Raw genomic sequence first — 21,290 nt, forward strand, 5'->3', positions numbered from 1 at the left:
GAATTTATTCTTTTATTGCTTGGGGGTTGGGAGAGCCAAAGTTGGAATCATCTTTATTGCAACCTAGAAAAAGAGTAATATTTACAGAGGAACAGATATTGAACAAGAAGTTCAGTTACATAGCATAGTCATCACATTCAGTCATTCACTCGCAAGAGAGAGAGAGAGAGAATGGACATAGCAAACAGTGGTAAGCAAAAACAACCGAAGTTGCCAGTGATCATAGCAATTAGAGGATCTTTAGACATTCAACAGAGTGAAATAGCTTACAAATTAGCCGAGTCCCTTAACTATCCTCTTATTGATGAACGAGATATCAATCAAATGATCCTAGACCATGAGATCCTCTCTTCAACTCTGTCCACTGCGACTACTCCATCTGCCTCAATTTCTAGAGACTTGCCTTTCAAAATTGCCTCTCAGATCTCCTCAACCCTTCTCCTGTTGAAGTTCCCAGTTATCATCAATACTTCCATCTCTGAGACTTACCACTTGGACCATTTGTTGCAGCTAGCAATTTCTAGGGAAGCGCTTTTGATTATCATTGATTGCTCTTCGTATCAAATCGATCTGGTTCTTGAAGATTATTACTGGGTTAAACACTTCAGCATCAGCATGGAGACATTTGATGTGGAGGAATTCATCCCTAAGATACTGGAAGCTGTAGAAAATTATGAAGTTGCAAGTCTTCAGGACCCTGAAGATGGAGGTGAAGCTGATTCTTCACAGGATAGCATGAGCATACCTGTTCAGAGTCTTCTTCATGAGTTCTCCTTCACTGAAGAGCCTGTGATGGCATCCAATGAACACCATTGCAGCCATTGTCAAGAGGTCATTTCCGGTCCGAGCTATCAATGTATTGAATGTGATGAGTTCATCCTTCACAAATCATGCGCAGAGCTACCCGCAGATTCAGAAGCAATTTCAAAGTATTACCCATTTTATATAAACCCAAATCCATCCAACTTCAACTTTCCAGAGACCCACAAGTGCAGGGTTTGTGAAAGCTACTCCTCGGAATGCAGCAGTTGCCTCTTGCAGACTCATATCAGGTGTGGGATTTTACCAACAATTTGCAGATATCAAAGACATGAACATCCACTTAGCTTTGTTATTATGCCATTTTGGTTTGATTATGAGTATAAATGCTACGACTGTGGGGAGTATGGGAAGTTCATTGGCTACAAATGCCATGGCTGCTGCCTTGATCTTCATCCCAGTTGTGCAATCTCAAAAACAAAGAGTGGAGGTGTAGATGAGGATGCAAACTCAGATGCAGAGATGGTTCCCAAGATTATTGGCGGTGAACCGACGGAGCCTGCACTGCAAGAGGCGTATGCATTGAGACGCGACATGATTGTGAAGGCTGTTGGAGCAGGTTACGCTGGACACAAATAGGATTTTGAGAGTTCAACATTTGGAATGAGCTGATTTCTGAAGCTGCAGTTCTATGGTGATTTATTAATAGAACAATATTTGCTTATTTAAAAAAAATCACCATAGAAATGTTATGTGAGTTTACATTTGTATTATAAAGTTATAAATTTTACATTATAATAATTCAATACTTTGAAATTGTAATGGCACGGCAAGAGACTTCAACCTGAACAAGTTCATTTGATTTGCATGCGCAATTTGCAGATAACATTTTATGGAACCTTCTGTGTCAGAACAACAATGAATTCTAAACTACATTACAGAAGAATGTGCATTACCATCAAATATTATTTTCCATTTACAGAGAAGGCTTTTACACAAAGACTACTATTTACAGGTCTCTATTATCACTCTCTCACTTTCTTCCAGGTGGACAATTCCATCACATGTTATTGGCCAGGTTTACGTGCCATGGCCTATGCACAGCAACTGTCACAGTGGCTGCCACCACCAATAATTCAGCAGTTTCCACCACCCTTTCAGGTAGCATGACAGCCCCGACTTGCCGGAGTGCCATTTCTGATAGTTTTCTTCCTTGAGACCCACTGCCGCCAAGTACAATTCCTCTGGTGGCCAAATAAACAGCACGGGAGACCTTCTCAAAAACAGGGTCCCCAGCCTGCAAGCTCTTTGCTAACATCCTTGACTTCAGTTTCTCAGGGTCTGAATCTCTGTCTTCATCTCGTGAGAGCCCACTTATTATCTCTACGATCTCTTCAATACTTGCATCATCGACACGATCTAAGAGCTCCAGCAATTGCTTTGTGCACCTCAATAACATGCTCTCCACAGCTGCTACACTGGAGACTACTTGCTCCATCATGAGTGTTTGACGGCAAATGAGAAGGCTGCATATATTAATATCAGATCAGTTAGTAACCATGTTGCAATTTATTGGGAAAATGGCAAATGCTTGTGTACAAGATTCAGTCAAACACCATTTGCAACATTGTAGGTAATTCTAGACACGAAAATGAAAAGAAACTAAGACAGATATATGGATCACTTGCCTAGTTGATATTACTATGATCTTCTGGATTTGAGCCTGGGCAGCCCTTAAACGAGGCAGGTTAAGCCTGACGGTTTCAGGAAGAACTTCTTTTGTCAGGGCAGAAACCCCACTCACCAACTTCAACAATCCTAGCCTCACCAACAAATCAATTCTATCCCCATTCATTCTGGCTCTGATTTTTTACCACCTTATCCAACAACATAAAATCAAGTCAAGCATAATGCAATGAAGCAATCTTTTCTCTTTAGACTTTGCAAGGTTATTCATAGTTCCTCAAGAACCATACCTGTAGCATTTTGAGGTGGATGAAGTAGAGGCAGTTCCACTTCCTTTTGTTTTCAGCACAAAGCTACCACCAGTTCTAAGAGCAGTGGGTGGAAGAAACTCCTGAGAGGAACTTCCATGGTTCATCAAACCAGAGAGAAGGTTGGTATGCTCATCCCATTCCTGGTCTTTGCAATTCTTCAAAGATGCAAACCATTGCATGGTCAAAGGTAGAGATGTACAGGCAACAGGGTAAGATCCATAATGGTTGACAAAAGCTTTTCTAAGGTAGTCCAAACCCGGAGGTCCCTTCAACAAAATTTTTATACATGCTTTACTTATCTCTTGCTTAAGAGCCTAACGTAAGGGTAAACCAAATTTTAATTGACTCTCAAAAGTTCATTGAGCTTCACTAGAAAAGAAAATAGCAGTAAAATATGTTTACTGCAAGAGCAAGAGCAAGGGACAGGCAAGAAAGCTAGCAAATAAAACAGTAGCAAGCATTAATCAGAAACAGAATCAAGCATTTTAACAACTATGATGAGAGAGATTCCAGCACAGCTTGACTCAAAATATAAGTGGTCATGAAACACACCTCAATCTGCTCTAATACAAAACGCAGACCCTTGATCATTGCAATGCAACGGGAACACATTGTCTCATCTTGGGCTTCACATGTCTCAGCCAACTATTTCAATAATTTCTGATGTGTGACTTTCATTTCCTCCTCACGTGCAGGAGAGGACAGCCTTCGCAGAGTACCTAACGCAAACTCTAGAATCTTTCCTAGATAATCAATGTCCAATGCACCAGTCTTTGCCTGCAAGGATGAGGATACGAGAACAAATCAGTTTCATATGGAGCATTCAAACATATTTCCAGAATTTGTTTCGCTGTTTGTATTAATTTTAAGCCATTAGTAGAAAACAAAGATAAGAGCTAAAACCTAATATAAGCCACAAAATATAGCAGTGCTCTCCACCCACTTGCAACAAGAAGCATCTCCATTTATTTGTAAGAGGAGCTACCACTGATGCATGATTAGCTTCTAGGGATTTTAGGGCTACTCATTTAGGAAGAAATATAGTAAGTATTTTGAGCCTTTGAGATTCCTACTAGCGTTGGTTTAGGATTTTCTTACTACTACAACGAGCAGTAGAAGTGTTAAAAATTAAACTATATCAAGTTCCTTGCACATTTTAGTAGAACTTTCCTATGACTATTATTGGTATTGAGAATTTACAAAGCATTAAAAACTTTCCCAAAGGATTTATTTCCCTTCCTGTTCGTGTTCTATCGGTTCTACATCATTGATTCCCTCAGCCCAATATGCAATATATATAGTCTTGAGAGATGAAAAGATAAATGACAGCCAGAAAAGAATCTAACAAGGTTAAGTATTTTCAATTTCATGGTGTTATACAGGATCACTTGATTATCTATTATGAGAATATACTAACCTTCATACTGTTTTCAATGTCAGAATTGAATCCATCAAGAAAGCTATGATGTCTCTCATGGATAAATTCATTGACCATTAGTTCATTCTCTTTTATCAACTTTTTGATAGTAGAACCTAAATGTCCATCAAAATGACTGCTGAGAGTTGCAGAGGATCTAAATCCTTTGGGTGAGGAAGCATCATCTTTGAACAAGGAGTGAACCACATGGTTTGGCTTGTCAACACTCTCAACCACATCGCTTGTTAGCCAAGCTACCAACAGAAGGACCATCTAGGGAGATCAATGTGCTTGGAGAGAGGAAATGTGAGATTAGTGATCCAACAGGACTTCCATTTTCCTTTTCTTGAAAGTATTTTGGTCATGTTTCTGATAGGTCATGTTTCTGATAGAGCATGTTCCATATGCTCAATCCCAGCATCACCACTCAGGTGTTGTATCTTTTCCCTCAAAAGTTTTTGATCTTCTGTAACCTGCATTAAAATGCATTTCACGGTGTGCAAAAAATAAATGCCACCAAAAGAGAAAACATAGTTTAAAAAAAAGTGCTTCTCATAATTTACAAGCATTCAGTGATCAGTTTTCTCACTAATGGAATATTTTATGCACAGTTAAAAGGTAATCTAACAATTACTCAAAATTACAGAAACCTTAAACTTATTTTTGCAGGCAATACCTGTTTCTGAATAGCTTTCATATCATGACTAAGAGCATCAGTGTCACCTCCTGGTGTCATCTTGCATTTTTGAATCATAGAAAGCTCAAGTTGGCAAGCAGCTCTCACCATGTCCTCCTCCAATGTCTGAGCATCCTTAACCTTCCACAGAACAAAGCAATTCAAGTAGGAGCACCATGCTTTATCAAAAGCTGCAAGCTGAGACCTAAAGGTACAATGTTTTGGTGAATATGGAGTCCGATTCCTCATCAAAAATCTGTATGGGGCCATCTAATATAATTCTTATGAGTAACTCAAACTGTAGAATAAATTCTTTAGCAGACTTGGCCAGAGGAAACTCATGGTCCCCTTGACCACTAAAAACAGCATCTGGATGACCCAGAATCATGTAGGCACAAAGAACTACTCTCACAGGATACCTTGACAATTTAGCAGGACTTCTGGCTGCCTCCCTAACAGCACTTACCTTCTTTGTCTCTCTGTCCCTCATAGAACTCCTAGGAGTAGTCCGTTTCTTTGGGGTGGCTACTCTTTTTAGAAGTTGATCAATGTTATCCAAACTGGTTGAATGATTGTCATCAGCAACCCTGAAAATACTAAGGTGGCTTTCTAGTCAATCGAGTAGAGGATTCAGAGGCTGTAGGGTAGTAGCAGATTCAATCAATAGAGCAAGCTGCTCAAATGGCATTGACTTGACAGAACTTTCATGGATTTTCAGGGCATCATAATTCTTTGCCAAGTCTGAGGTAGTTCTCCTAGACCTAAGAAATTGACTCCAGCACCTAACAAGAAAAGAAAACCAAATATAGATCATTCAGGTGAAAAATTCTTGCTCCTCATATAATCAGATGATAGAAAAGAAATGAAGTAAACCCTTAATACCAAAGTTCACATTATCATTTGCAGAACTATTAATCATGTTCATAAATTCATTAACATGGCCCCTATTTCATACCATAACAGGGCATATGGAGCTAGAATCAGGCGATCAAGTACATAAAAATGAGGCACAGCCAGAGCAAGGCAATGCAAAGAGAAGTTAATAATTAGCAGGTTTAAGATTTTAGAGAACAGTAACTGCAAAATATATACCTTGCTAATTTTCTGGAAAGAAGATCAGCCTGCTTGTGCATTCGATTTCAATTCACTTGAACAGAATTATGCTACTTTCCTCTCTGCCTCAAATATTCTGCTCTTTGCCTTTTTGCCTGATTATTATAATATTCATTAAAATATTGAGGCAGTTAAAAACATTGTACAAGACTACCAATTATCATAAATGTGTGTAGAAAAGAAGTTATCAAATTCAGAAAAAAATCATACCCTTTGCAGCCTCCAATTGGTCCCTCATTCTTCCTCTTTCAATCTCGCGTTGGTGACATACAGAATTAGACACTTGTCTCACTTGCAACACCCTAGCACATGCCCTCTTGTTTTCTGCTTCCAGAAATCCCAATCGCTTCCTCTCAGCAGCTGCACGCTTTTGGATAATAGCAGCATGCACACGCTCCTTGTATTTGCCCTCCCGAGCCATTCGCCGCAATAATGACTGGGACATTCTCTCCTTTTGGGTGGCCCTTCTTTGCCTATTAGCCTTCAGGATAAGCATTCTATTTGCTTCTGCTTGCTGAACCTGCAATTCTACTTTCGTACCAAGCCTCTCTCTTTCCCTAGCAAATTGCAATTCTGCCCCAGTTTTTGCTGCCTCTCGCAACTCATCTAACCTAGCTAGTCGCCCCTGGGCCTTTGCCGGAATGTCCAACCTGTCAGACCAATATGTGAGCTTAAAATTGTAGTTTACTGCAAAATGTAAAATACATTTTTCCAAGATAAGTAAATCTTCCAAACCAAAAAATTTATTGCAACATAAAATATTGCAGCAACTATAGTTATAAATTTAGAATTTAGGTACAGACATGTAAAGAACACATCAGAATTAACTAGGTCAGGAAGAACAACTTGAAGTGGGACCAGAAAATATACTCCTTTGCAAGTACCTACATGTAAGTACAAGTATGTTTAAACATTGATCAAGGAGTTTAGATCTAAAGATGATTACATATGTTCTGCCTGCATAAATAAATTTTCTGAATCTGATCCAACATAATAAGAATTTCTTAGAAATGAAACGAAGCAGCTGAGTTGGAATGAGGATAAAGGAAAAACCAGAAGTCATAATTCATGTTGGAAACCTCTTCAAAAGTTGAGGAGACATTAAAAAAGACAGTCATATAAAGGTATAGGGAAAAAATAGCAAATAATAAAAAAGAAACAACATCATCATCAATTACTACTGAAGTAAGATGACCAACTGAACAAAATCCATATAAATCTTGTGGCTATAATTGATGCTGTGGAGACACTTAATGCTCACATAGATAACCTTTAGAATGCCAGCAATGAAATAACTACATTTGGTTGCAGAAACTATTTGTTTAAACATCATACTTATTAAGAGTCTAATGAGCCTAATCAGAAGTAAATAAATAACCCATCAAGCAAGCTCAGACGCTTCTATTAAATAACTCAAACCAAACAAAAACAATACCTTTTCTGCTCAGCAGCTTAAAGCTTGGCTTTGAGACGTTGGCCAAGGTTCCTCTTGAGATGAAGACCGGGAGGGGCTTCTGGGCTTTGGTCTTGCCTTGCTTGACAACTTCTCATGGAATTGCTGCAATCAAAGGAGTAACCATTTGAAAAAAAAAAAAAAAAAAAACAGATTGCATTATAAAGAAATCAATACTGACAAAAATTGACTATGTTATGGAGAACTGTGATGAATACCAACTTTAAATCAAACGAAAGTGAGAAAATAGAGATCCTTTTTTCTTTGAATAAACATTATAGACAGAACCTCACTGCAATTGCAAAAGATTCACCAGCTTTTTTTTTTTTTTTTTTTTTTTTTTTTGTGTGTGTGTGTGTGTGTGTGTGTGTGTGTGTGTGTGTGTGTGTGTTGGGGGGGTTGGTTGTGGCGGAACACAAAAACATTCAACCATGAGTTTTTCTTTATTTATTTTAGTATTTTTAAAATACATAGAGGAAGCAAATGGGCTAAGGATCTTTCAATTGGAAATTTTAATCCCAAGTGGGTGATTCTTAAATTCTGATGTACAAAGACTTTTCTTCTCACAAACCAAAATCAACGAAAGATTACAATTCTCTCAGAAGTTAACAGAACCGAAGAGAAAATGCAATAATTTAATCACAAATGACACTGAAAAGCAAAAATACTTCTCCAATAACGCGAAATAAAAGGAGGGGTGGGGGAAGAGCAAGAGAGCTTTCAGATAGTAGATCATCAAAGAAAATTAAGTAAAATCAGTGACCACTGGAAAATATTAAGTACACATAGTTCCTTTTTGCGTAAGAATTGTCAGGCCAAAAATTTAAAAGAAAAGACTCGTAGTAATTAGTTGCTTAGTTAAGTTATACATTGAATTTTTTTTTAAGTGTAACTAGTACGCCAAATAAATTTTCTCACTTCCCAACAATTTGTCAACGAACAAACAAACAAACATACTTGAAATCCTCACAGAATTAATTAAAAAAAATGACAAAAACTGAAAGAACTACTCTTTTTCTCCTTAATTAACCTGTCTACCAAGATCCGCATGTCAAAGTTTAGCTTCAATTTGTTCAACAGTACTAGGAGTCCTAGCCTCCAACAGTCTTTTCCGAAGCCTTCCAGGCAGTCTAGGCGGAGAAGCAAACGACAGCATATCACTCAGCGGAAAATCAAGCGCCACCGCAACCCTCCCAGTCTCCGGCGACGATGATTCCATTCCCGTAGCCATAATTCAAATTGAAAACAATCAGCTCTCTCTACACGCTCATACACATGAAAAAATAGAGCGAATTGTCTGATTTCTTTTAAAAAATTTAGAAGGAAAGCAAAGAAAAGAAAACAGAGAGAGAGCGTGCGTTTATATATATATAATGCTTCTGAAAAGGGAAATGTCTCGGCTCCGACTCTGCTTCGCTTTTTCTTCTTCTTGTTTGCAAAGCTTCGTGAAAGAGAAAGAAGGTTTGGTTTGGTTTGGTTTGGTTCGGTTCGGTTTGGTTTTTTGAATAGCGAAGTAATGAAGGCGTGTTTGTATTGTGTGTAGACTGTAGCGGTTATTCTGTCTTTGCCGCGTCGTAATCTCAACGGTACTCACCAAGCGGCTTTTTGGCCCTTACCGGTTACCTACTACTCCGTAGTTTTGGTTTGGATTTTGAGCTGAAACCATATTGTCTCTGTACTTGAAACCATATATTACCTCCTAAGCTTTCAATAAATAAGTATATAAACTTATTTTATTGAGTGGGACCGGTATTTGTAATGCAATTCATTGTTTCTTTCGGGAAGTGAGGATGCCTAGGGGAGCCAATCGTACTTTAATCTCCCTCGTTTCTAAGGTCAAGCAAGTTTAAACTATAAAAGATTTTATCCGTTAACAATATAAATAAATCAAATTAATTTTGAGTTATTCAAATTTATTTCAATAAAAATTTGATTGAATTTGATTTAATTTCTAAATGAATAAAATTTAAAATTAAATTTTAAATTCATTTAATAAACGAATTAAATTTAAATTATATAATATTCAACTCGTTAAAATATTCAATTCATTAAAATTTTTAAACTCGACTCATTTCTGAATTTATAAATAAGCTTACAAATAAATTCTTGAATAATCTTGTTAAACATGTTGAAATTAATTTTATAAGATAAATAAGCTCAAACTTTACCTATACTTTTATATTTTAAATTTAAATTTTTTTAAAATTCAGTTTTATATAATTTAATTATATTCTTAAAATTTATAAATATTTAAATTATTAAAATTTAAGAGTTTATTTTTTATAAGTTTATGAGTTTATTTATATATATATATATGTTTATTTAATTAAAATTATTTAAATTTAAATTAAAATTTATTATATATATAAATAAATTGAACCGTTTGTGAACTATTATAATACTAAGTTCGATAAATACTCTAACTCATCTAAACTCGTTTGCTAAATGAGCTAAATTTGAGTTTATTAATATTAGATTTGAATTTGAAATAAGTAGATGCTCGAACTCGAAAAAATTTTAACAAACTAAATTTGAATTTTTCAAGATTCTGTTCGTCTCGATTTGTTTATATTTCTACCGATCTGGTTGGGTTGTGTAATGTATTCTATAAAGTCATCTTTAACATCCTTATTTTTAAGCTGCAATCTATTATTGACCTCATTATTGATCTAGAAGAGAGTGCTTTTACGAAGGGACGACTAATCTCAAATAACATCGTTATTAATCATAAGTTGGTGCATTATCTGAAGCACAAGAAGGGTGGTAATACGTCATCTAAGGTCTTGAAGCTCGATGTAAGTAAAGCCTACCAATGTGTAGAGTGTGATTACCTAAAGTATATTGTCAATCTCCAAATTTCGCCCCACAAAAATTCTGCAAGGAGGAAGAATTTAGACCCGAAAGAAGTTGAATCAACCTACATGACACCATATACCCTTTCGAAGAATCTGCTTACCCCAAATAGCACTTCTCCAGCCCCAAGAAGCATTACCACTAGCCTTTGCATGGAGAAGCATTACCAGTGGCCTCTGCATGGAGAAACTAGGTGTTGAGAAAGTATTTGCCTTTTAAGTAACCGAGCTAATTAGTTTATCCATGATGCGCCATCTTTGAGTAGCAAGCAAGGCCATATTAAAATATGTAAGATTTTTAAAACCCATCCCAACTTTTGACTTCGGCTCGCATAACGTTTTAGAAGGGAGCCTAAAACAAGATACCACATAAACCGGAATGGTTGTGGCTGTTGCCTTGATTAAGCTTCCCTACCTCCTTTGGATAAAAGCTAGCACTTCCAACCCAAGGTTTTATTACAAATACGATCTTTGAACACATTAAATACTTGCTTTTTGGATCTGGATATATTAGTTGGACACATTAAATACTTACTTTTTGGATCTGGGTAGTTGGAAAACCAAGGAATTTGTCAGGGGAGTCCACTCTATGAATACTCGGTAATTCTGTATTGTGAATGAAAACAAGGTGGATTTGCTGAAATTAATGATTTGAGCATTGGCCTAAGCATAACATGTGAGGATGTTCTGAATTTATTGTGCATCTTGTATAGAAGCTCCGAAAAACAAGATGGAATAATCTACAAAGAGTAAATGGGAAGATGGACTCCGGACACTATCTGAAGAATTCTCATTATTAAGAAGGATGGAATTTGAGTTAGAGAGTCTAATTTAAATAAGTCAAAGAAAATAAAATGAAAATTTTTTTATAAAAGTTAATAATAATATAATAAAATATAATAATTTTTATTTATTGTTTGTTGATTAAAATTTAAATATTTAACCTATTACCTATTAAATTTATATTTTCTAGATTTAAAGTTTATTTTTAAAATTTTAATAGTCCATAAAATCTATTAAACAATCTAATATTACCCATAAAATACTTTTGTTACTAAAAAAATAAAATTTATTTTTTTTAAATTTAAATAGTTTAACATATAATTTAGATAGACTCTCATCTGAATAAAGAAACAAAAAAATTATCACTTCTAAGGATGTTTAATATATAGTTAACAAATAAATTTAATAGTTAATAGCTTACATGGCATTTCTCCTTTCTATTAACATTGTGGTGAAATAGAAACTTTTCGCCATCTTTCTTCGGATTGTCCACGAGCCATGGCAGTTTGGTGGAATTCTCCGCAGCATCTTCGCTCTTCTTTGGTTTCGGGAGAACTCTTTGCTGATTGTTGGGAAGCTTTGTCACAACCCCTTCATAACTCTGAAGATCACAAAAGACTTGTGCAACTCCCGGTGTTCATGTTTTTGGAGCTTATGGAAGAGCCGTAATGATTTGCTCTTTTTTGGCAAAAGTCATCTAACAAAATCGTCATTGCAACTTTATTAATTTAAAAATTTTCAAGTATCTTTTTTGGAGGCCCCCACTAAAGATTGTGACGTTCCAGCGTGACGATTGCACGTCTTTTCCCCGAAATGTGCCACGTCACCCAAGCAAGCATCTTAGTACTTTGACGAGTACGGAGCTTCATTCCCACGCGCTCGAGTGTACAAAATTGAAAAACTCTCGCTCTTCGACGCTCACTTGTCCATCAATCTATTCAGCACTCTTTGGAAAAAGAAAGAAGAAAAACATAAAGGGCATTCATCGGCTACTGTTTCCACGTGGCCACTAGCTTGATGCATCTATGTGGCGTGGGATGTAGTGGAGTGTAACTCTCTTAGGGCATGAGAAGCACGTGTTGGACAACGTGTCACGGATAAAGCAGACGCGGAATCCAAACGAAATAAACCGTTCTCAGGGGACTGCTTTTGGGACAATCAAAGACATGGGCCCACTACACGATAGGTTCCCATAAGATTAATAGGGCCATATAAAAATTCCAATTTTTCTGGCATGAGAAATTAAAAATAAGTTTTTTATGCTTTTCCGGGTCTGAGTATCGGGTTACATGTGTATGGGTCTTTAGGGTTTATTTTGTGTAAGGCTTTTCTTCATCAACCTAGAGCCCTGGCTCTTTAGGCTGTAAACTGGGCCTTGAGCCTTCTCAATCGATAAAATCTTTACCTTTGAGGAGAAAAAAAGTATTTATGACAGATAATTAGAAAGGCCAACAAAATTCCTTTATGCATACAAATCTAAAAACATAACAATCAAGTTTACATGGAATGAGTAATTCAAGCGGTGGAAATTATGAGTAATAACATTCAATCTTTGATCAGGTTAAAACAGTTACTTCTTTTTCACATGGAATGAGTAATTCAAGCGGTGGAAATTATGAGTAATAACATTCAATCTTTGATCAGGTTAAAACAGTTACTTCTTTTTCTTTTTTAACTGTGAAGATGAGGTTAGAGGACCTGCTCGTTTCTTGGTAAATGCACTGGTTCTGCTTTCCATTTCTCCATCACTGTCTTCATCATCATTGTCATTGCAATTGCCTCCTCCTCTTGTAGATGGGAGAGACTCTTCAATACTTTTGGTAGCTTTTCTTTTTCCAGCTTCCAACTTGGCATGCAACTTCCTTCCAACTGGATCATTTAAGGGTCCAACTTTGGATTGACGGATAACTTTCGCACCAAGTCCAAGTCTATAAAAAACATACTGAAAATCTTTAAGACGTCTCAACGAAACAAGAAATGCAATCAAGATTATAAATTGGCTATACTCCTTACTTACCCAGAAGGACGGCCCTCCGGTTCTACTTCTGTTGCTGCATCCTCTATACCTTTACTCATGCTATTAACCCATTGTTCAGCCTGTGAATCAGTAATATCAAGCATTAAAAACATGAGGGAAGAGCAAAAGAAAGAAGCCCATTTATCCCTATTATCACGAGGAGAATCTGTAAAGAAAAGAATCATAAGTGCATAGGAAACCAAACATGGTGATTTACCAATTTCAATGCCTTGTTCAATATGACAACTTGAGGAGCTCCGGGTTTTTTCTGCGTGTCCGTGCTCATTGCTTGCTCTTCCACTGCACTGAAACAACAACCATTTCACACAGTCAATTTATCAAACACGTGGTGTTCGCTATATACAATATTCTCAATCTCAGCTAAGAGAAGAGGGGAAAAAAAAAGAAGAGCAATACCTAGTAAAGAACTGCAAAATTCAAAGTCGCTCTCCGGTATAACGATAAACAAAAGCCAAAAAAGCACACTGGATGTAGCCTAAGGCGAGGACAGCAGCGAAGTAGAAAAAGTTCGATTTTTTGGTTCTTCCTCTTTGCTGGATGTATCGGCTTCCGGACAACGGCGTGTTCAGCCGATGAAGCTCATAAGAACTGGACCTTTTGCTTTCTTATTTCAGGTTCTTGAGCCCATAGGATATCAGGGCCCAGTAACCTAAATTGCTCTCACCCAACAAAAAGACAGCATGAGAGCTCCGTTTCCCATTGATTCACTTATGGGATGCGCAGAGATCAAAGGAACGAATTTATTTTTGGTCAAATCAAATAATAGAGAAATTATTTCAGTATAATAGCTAAATGTTAATCATTAATTTATAATGAAATTTAAATGAAATCATTAATCTATCATAAAATTATTAATAATGACACTAACCGTTAATAATAATAATATTTAAAAATTAAATAATAAATCTCTTTTAAACATCAAAATGGAAACTAAATTAGTTTATATCTGATATATATTATTTATATCTTATATTATTATGTGTATCTAATTATTTATCTTGCTAATTAACTAATCGATAAAAAGTTTTCTATTTGCACAAAAACAATTGGAAATTAAATCAATAGTCATTTTGGGCAAGCAGTCAAAGATTCTCCTATGATGCCAAGAATCTGGTTTTGAGATAATTGCTGACTGTGATACAACATGAGCATGGGAAGGCTTCTCTGTAGGTTCAGACAACAAGAAAAATTTAGAGCTCAGGTTTAGATTTGTGAATGGGATTTTAAATTGTAAATTTTGAGTTCATAGTTAATGCATCACTGGCCTCTTCCTCGAGATAGTCTCAAAGTGACAGAAATTTGGTCAACTCAGGTTGATCAACATCCCATAATCAAAGCAGAGATTTCTTTTCCTCAGTGCTGGGATTGAACTTGGATTGGGGCTATCCAATACAACAAGCCTTACCACCAGGTCACCAAGCTCGTTTGCTTATTAGAATTATGGTAGATGTAAATCAGTTAAGTCACCTTTATTAAAACTAGGCTAAAAGTAAAGATAATGATCTTAAATGTTGATCTCTCTATTATTGTAGAGAGAGTTTTTTTTTTTTTGAAGCAATGGGCCTTTTTTGCATTAGCTCTACATAGCTTCTCCTGCCTTTCTAGGGTGGGAGGTTTCCTCTTTGAGTGAGCTTATACATAGTTTATTTAAAAAATGACATTTTTATTTTGGCACACGAGATGTTGGTTGTATGTAGTTATTTTTCTAATTTTTTATTGGTTATATGTAGTTATTTTTCTAATTTTTTGTAAGTTTATGGTTTCAGATCTATGAACTAAAAGGAACGATGGAGATCTAAAAGAAGTGAAGGGTGGTGAGTTTTATTGGAAACGACTCCCTTCTATTTTTACGATTAATTACATAGATCTAGAGGCGTTTTATTGACAATGATTGACTTAACATGATTAAGAAAGATAATCTTTCCTATTTTTCACATCTAGAGGCGTTTTTATCTTTCCTATTTTTCACATCTAGAGGCGTTTTACAATTAATTACGTGTATAATTTTTTATTATTATTATCTCGACTTTTAAATATTAAAATTAAAATACTAAATTCTATTTTGAAAAACAGTTAGTAAATCGATACAAACTTCATGTTGATTAGGAATTAAAAAAAATCAATAAAAAAGAAAGAAATTTGATATTTAAAATTGAGAATAAAGAAATTTGATAAATTGAAAACAGTGAAAAGCTGTTAAAAAAAATTGGAAAAGAGGAAGCCGACCAAGGTACACAGAAAATGTATCTTATGCACACAGATTTACAGTTACAAAAGCCGACCAAGAATTATGATGGAAATGAAAATTAAAAATAAAAAATATATAATTTTTTTAAAACATAAAAATAAAAATTTTAAATATGTATAGTGGTGAGATAACATCATAGGTACTGTAATTCATTTATTCAAATACTCATCATCAACCTCTCTCGCTACTTTGAAAAGACATTCCAATACCCAAATTTTCTTCGGTTTCAAAATCTATATCAAATCTTATATTGGTGGAATATTATTATAATATTTTTATATTTAGTGCAAGTCTATTCCAATTATATAAATTATTTGGCATTTGATTCAATTATTTACGATTATAAGATTAAAACTATCTATGTTTTTGACAAATCAAATGATATGAACTTTTATTTTTTATTTATATTTTATTTATATTGATATTTTTTTTAAAATAGAAATTGAACGAGTAAAATTTGAGATATCTCAAATTTATTCAGATACATTTTACTTATTTATGATTGTAAAATTAGAACAACTTATTCTTTGACAAGTCATATATATAAACTATTTCATCTCCTATTTGTATTTCTGTTGAGATTTTTTTTTTAAATAAAAATAAAATTTAAAATTTCTCAAATTTATTCAGATGTATTTATTATTAGACTAAATTTGTGAATGTATATATGAATATATATCTGTTGAGACATAATGGTATTTAATAAAAATTTTTTATATATTTTTTTAAAAAGTTTAATTAAACTTATTAAATAGGCCTATTTTGTTTTTTTGTAATTGGAATGGGGTGGAAGCAAGGGGATAAAAAAGATGAAAAACATTAAAAAGAAGGAAAAGAAAGGGGGGAACTGAGGAATCAAAGGAACAGGGAGAGTGTCAGGATTTTGATGCTGAGACAGAGACTTTGAGGAATTTTCATCATCAACAACAGCAACTCACCACCATAGCCTTTCAATTCAAAATGAAACAAGAATCAAACAAAAAGCTCTATATCTTAGAGATTGATTTCTTTCTTTCTTCTTTAAAAAAAAAAAAAAAAGCAAATTTAGGAATCTGAATTCTCTCTCTTGTTGTCCTTTCCTTGTCAATTTCCATCATTGTTCTACAACTGGAATCATTAGTCATTTACTATCACAACTCCTTAGAGAATCTGTATTGAAGTGCAAAAGATTTGTAGGGGACATTCCATAATTGCCTTATTTTTTCTGCAGAAAAACCAGCTGTAAAAATAATAATTATTAATTATTGCTTATTTTTACAAGGATATTATTTTCCATATTTTAATTGCCTTTCCTCTTTTGCTTATTATGTAATCTATACTATACTCCCATTTAATCAGTTTATTTAACATTAATTATTATTGGAATTAACTTTCTTTTATATATATATATATATTAATTAAAAAATATTTACTCTAAAATTTAAAATTAAATTTAATGATTTTATCGATTACAAGAACTTCAAAAAAAAATTTATATATAATTATTTAATCTCTATAAAAAAATTTATTTAATTAATATTTTAATTTTTAAAAATATATTAATAAATATTTTTATTAGCTTTTATTGTTAAATATTTTATTATTTAATTTATTTTTTAAAAATATCTACTAATAAATTATTTAATTAATTTTAATAATTAAATATTTTGCTATTTAATTTTTTTAATATAAAAAAAACTTATTAATTTATATATTTATTTTGTAAAAAAATCTATTAATTAGTTGATTCATAATGATATGAGATTCAGAAAAAATAGGATTTATAATGGTTGGGTAAATTTGGGTGAGGAGAATGTGTCCTCTCTCCTTCATCGCTTTTCTTTATGTCTGGTAGCGACGCCTAACGACTCCTCAGCTACAGTGTCATCTGCCTCTACCATACAAGCTCGTACGTACGGAACTGTCAGACGCACTCTCTACGCCAAGCGGCCATTTAATTTTCCCGGCGTACATATAGATAAGGTTGCGAGGTGACTGGACCTGCTGTTTTTTCTCATGTCACGTTCCAGGATCGAGCTTGGTGTTGAAAAGACTGAAACCCATGGGATATCCGACCTTAAGGTTGGGTGGCCCAGACCGACTCGTTGAAGAGGCCCCATGATTTTTGAATCAGGACCGCTTTCATGGGCCAGACTTTATATCGGGACCGCTATCATGGGCCAGACTTTATATCGGGATAGTGAAATCCAGCGGTCATCATTCATATTAAAAAGTATTTTATTATTTTTTTTTAACCCTTATCGATGAATTAAGATATGTTAAATTTAATAAAATATAATATTTAGATCAAACTTCAATGTCACGAGAAAATTAACGAGTCAAGATTAGTAGTTAATGAATTACTAGAAATTTGAAATAAATTAAGGTTTTCTTGAAAATAGTCCGAGTATAAGGTTTTCAAAGAGATTAGTAATAACTCATTAACTATTAATTTCGGATATTTCTTGCGTCGTGTCCTATTAAATGTGATGGAGAACATCACATCAAATTATACCTCAACAAAACAATAGTGGTAAGAAAAAAAAAAGAAAATATGAAAAAGGTTTAAAAACCCTAGCTAGGTAGCTAGCTACAACTCAAAATGCAACTACAAACTTTCTTCAAAGAATGACAATCAAAAGACTTTATAAAGATTACACAGTAGTGGAAAATGATGAAAAGAAATTAAAGTAGAAAAAAAAAGAGACTAATTTAATAGAGTCAAATCCTTTGAAATATGTAAACTTTTGGAACAAAAGATTATAATTTTAAGCTTTATTTGAAACTTAATAATCAAAATGTGAAATTGGCAGCTTTTGTTTGACAAGATGAAAATGATGGGCAATAAAGATAAAAGAAAAAAAATTATGATTTAGTATTTACGGTATTAAAAGATTTATTAGGTCGTCTGCATCTATATTTTAGATTTTTTTTAGATTTTTTTTATAATATTTCACGAGCGATTAATTAGTAAAATTTTTAAAATACCAGTAATATTTTAATTTATAATCTCATTTCATTTTTGCAGTTGTCTCTTGGGCAGGTAGCATAGTTATCCTTTTTTTCTTGTATAATCATTTCTTTTTTGCTTTTGAAATCTGCTAGCTCTTGATTTTGTGGGAACCTAACTCTTAATTATGTTTAAGTTGGCCCTTAACTTGTTTAGGGTTGGAGTTTGCATCATTAACCCTAATCACCTAAGGAAGCAACACAAGTTATGCTTGATAGAAAAAAAAATATTTTTTTTATATTATTTTTTATTGCATATTATTTAATATATATCTACTTGGGTAAGTCTAGTAAAATTATGAATTTTGATATTTTCTTAATTAAAATTATGAATGTTGCTTAATTTTTACTTTTGAAAGGCTGTAATCTCAGAGTAGTCAAGATTCTAAGGCAGCACCTTTGAGTACTTGCGGCTGCTAAAACAATCAATGGCTCTGTACCCTCAAGCTCAGCTTCATTTCTTCTTTATTTCTTTTGCCTAATTACCATTTCATTTAAAAATTCTCAGCTCTAATTTCAAATTCCCATTTGCTGATTCCACTTGTTAAATTACATTTGTATATGGGAAAGTAATGGGTAAAAGTTTGCACAATAATCTAGCAGAAAGTAGAAGAAATAACATAGGGAGAAAAGAAAAGAAAAGAAAAGAAAAGAAAAGAAAAGAAAAGAAAAGAAAGTTGATGAATTGTGACAACTCAATTGCTTCACTAAAAATGCTCAACTACTTCAAATGCTATTAACTACTTGATTTTGTTGGGTAATGAAAGGCAAACATGGAGCATTTTTTTTTTGTTCTCTTTTCATTTTTCCTCATCTAGATAGACAATCTCTTTCTTTTCAACAGAAGAAGAATCTGTTCTGCAGATGAGAAGATCTTGCTTTGCATTGAAGCTACTTGCTATCTAAATAATACATATACATATGCTTCTTTGTTTCTTATCTTTGCATTTCTAATTTTGCTTTTCTTCAAAGGAAGAAAGAATCACATTCTCTTTGCTCTTCAAAAATTGATCCCTTCTGGGTTTCCTCAGAAAAGCCAATATTCCTGCTAAAATCTATATCAGAGCTGCAAAACAAATGCCTTCAAGAAACTTGGTAAAATAGGTTAAAATAATAAAAAAAATTATTAAGATCTTCTTTAGTTAAAATAGATTAGTAGTTTATTAGATGGAATTAAACTTTGATTCTCTGATAATTTGTAAGTTTCAAAAAAAAAAAAAATCATATTTTTTTTCTTTCACTAGCTCTCTATAGCTGCCTAGCTATGGTTGCTCTACCTGTGAGAGCACATATCCAAAAGTTTCTTTCTTCCTTCAACTATTTCATCAAAGAAATCATCAAGCTGACCAATTACACTCTCAACTCCACATCTCAACAATCCAAAACAACTCTTCAAGTTGTCAACTTTGTCTCGAATTTCGACTTCTGATTCATACTCCATAACACTTTCTAAATCAACTTTTAGCTCTTCCATGGCAAATTTTGCTTGTCTAAACTCATAAAGCATGATTCCTGGTTGCCCACCAATTTGATCCATCTCATTTGCTACTTTTTGTTGTAATCTTGCCATTGAAACCATAAATGATGAACCAAATATCACTTGCCCTTCATACCCTCTTTGGCAAAAACTTGTTTCTGGACAATAATAAACAAGCCCTTCAAATAATATCATTAGAAGCAATGAAGTAACGTTTCTTAATGCATAAAGAACTCCTCGAAATCCATTGTATGCATTCAACTTTGATTCTATTGACACATTTTCATCAAACTGTAGTGATAATGCTCGAACTCTAGTTTCCATCAAGCTCTTGTTGTCTTCTTCCAACACTAGAATTTCTCTTTGGCTACCCATTATTGCTCTATGAACCTACAGAAAATTTACATAAAAGCAATCATTGAAAGTTTTGTTTTTTTGGGTAATTCTTGATGATTGAGATTAAGGGTTGATGGGTTTTTTACCTGGCGAGAGTCTTGTGGATTCAAATAGTGGAAGCCATCGAGAGAAGAAGCTATGTTAGAACCAGAAGTGTAATAATTTTCCATTGCTGAAACTCCAGATTTAAGAATCAGACAAGCTTCCCATAATCTTGAGCTTTCATCCATGTACTCATCTAGCCATTTTTCTCCTATGGGAAGATGAAGCCTTTGAACTAAAAGGGTTAACTGGGAATGAAATGATTGGAGTGAAGAGAGGACTTTTTGCAGGAATTGAACTGATAAGAAGTTGTTAGAGAGGAAACAACGATCAAGATCATCGAGTCCTCGAGTGAGAAAGTTGTAGAAACCATTGACAGAAGTGGTGGTGCATGAAGGATCCATTATAGAAGTGGAGAAAAAATAATAAAAAGAAAAAGGAAAAGATGAGTATATGTTGGTGAAAATAAGATGATGGAGATTGCTGTGTATTTATATTGGAGGGTTGAAGAAAAAGGGAAGCAAGAAAATAAAAAATGAAAAAAAAAATTAAGTGAATAGCTTGAAAGCACAGGTTTCTATAGTGAAAAAGAATTGTTGGGTGCAATTATGTGTGTTTCCTATAGTGTGGAGGAGATGATTGGGAATCTGCAATTATCATTGTTTAATGGGCAGCAAATGAAGAGAAAGAGAAAGAGTTAAAGAGAAAGAGAGAGAGAGAGAGATTACAGAGAAAATTGAAGCAAGAAATCTTCAAGAACTCCCTTGAATTTTTCTAACTTTTTCTCTTTAAAAATATATTTTTATGCTACAAACATAGATGAAAGTAGATGAATAATCTTGGGTAGCTCTTTATTCTATGATATGTTAGATTATGTTTCTTGGGCTGCAAAAGTTTGACTACTTTGACTGAGATTCTTCTACTTTCATCTTCTGTTCTTCCTCTTCTCATTCTTCAATTTTGATTTGGTTCTTCTTTTCAATTGAGTGCTTCTTTGGCTATCTTTATACCCTTTTGTTTAATATATAAATATAAAAATTTCTTCCCACTT

General features: G+C 34.0%; 2 protein-coding genes and 1 pseudogene across 3 annotated transcripts; all 3 read right to left on the reverse strand.

Annotated features, from left to right (window-relative positions):
- Positions 1-1,664: 1,664 nt before the first annotated feature.
- LOC110624316 lies at positions 1,665-8,825 on the reverse strand (annotated as a pseudogene).
- Positions 8,826-12,495: 3,670 nt separating this feature from the next.
- Positions 12,496-13,783, reverse strand: LOC110625101. Of its 2 annotated transcripts, XM_043961212.1 has the most exons (5): positions 13,485-13,780; positions 13,285-13,372; positions 13,068-13,147; positions 12,702-12,978; positions 12,496-12,616 (listed from the first exon to the last, which is right to left on the reverse strand). In XM_043961212.1, exons 2-4 carry the CDS (start codon positions 13,351-13,353, stop codon positions 12,705-12,707), a joined length of 423 nt encoding a protein of 140 aa, XP_043817147.1. In that variant the 5' UTR covers positions 13,354-13,372; positions 13,485-13,780; the 3' UTR covers positions 12,496-12,616; positions 12,702-12,704. The 2 variants fall into 2 exon arrangements, with proteins under 2 accessions (XP_043817147.1, XP_043817148.1); XM_043961213.1 differs by lacking the exon at positions 12,496-12,616 and having other exon boundaries at positions 12,625-12,978; positions 13,285-13,367; positions 13,485-13,783.
- Positions 13,784-19,121: 5,338 nt separating this feature from the next.
- Positions 19,122-21,232, reverse strand: LOC110624644. Its single transcript, XM_021769862.2, has 2 exons — positions 20,284-21,232; positions 19,122-20,191 (listed from the first exon to the last, which is right to left on the reverse strand). Exons 1-2 carry the CDS (start codon positions 20,641-20,643, stop codon positions 19,598-19,600), a joined length of 954 nt encoding a protein of 317 aa, XP_021625554.1. The 5' UTR covers positions 20,644-21,232; the 3' UTR covers positions 19,122-19,597.
- Between the last annotated feature and the right edge of the window lie 58 nt (positions 21,233-21,290).

The sequence above is a fragment of the Manihot esculenta genome, chromosome 10, assembly GCF_001659605.2.
Source record: "Manihot esculenta cultivar AM560-2 chromosome 10, M.esculenta_v8, whole genome shotgun sequence".
In the NCBI taxonomy this organism is placed as follows: Eukaryota; Viridiplantae; Streptophyta; class Magnoliopsida; order Malpighiales; family Euphorbiaceae; genus Manihot; species Manihot esculenta.

Excerpts from the sequence above, each read along its gene's own strand:
- LOC110625101 (XM_043961212.1), bottom strand. The coding sequence starts at position 13,353 with ATGAGCACGGACACGCAGAAAAAACCCGGAGCTCCTCAAGTTGTCATA. Across the intron at positions 13,148-13,284 it reads TGAACAAGGCATTGAAATTG|GCTGAACAATGGGTTAATAG; the intron begins GTAAATCACCAT and ends ACTGATTCACAG. Across the intron at positions 12,979-13,067 it reads CCGGAGGGCCGTCCTTCTGG|ACTTGGACTTGGTGCGAAAG; the intron begins GTAAGTAAGGAG and ends TGTTTTTTATAG.
- LOC110624644 (XM_021769862.2), bottom strand. The coding sequence starts at position 20,643 with ATGGATCCTTCATGCACCACCACTTCTGTCAATGGTTTCTACAACTTT. Across the intron at positions 20,192-20,283 it reads ATCCACAAGACTCTCGCCAG|GTTCATAGAGCAATAATGGG; the intron begins GTAAAAAACCCA and ends AATTTTCTGTAG.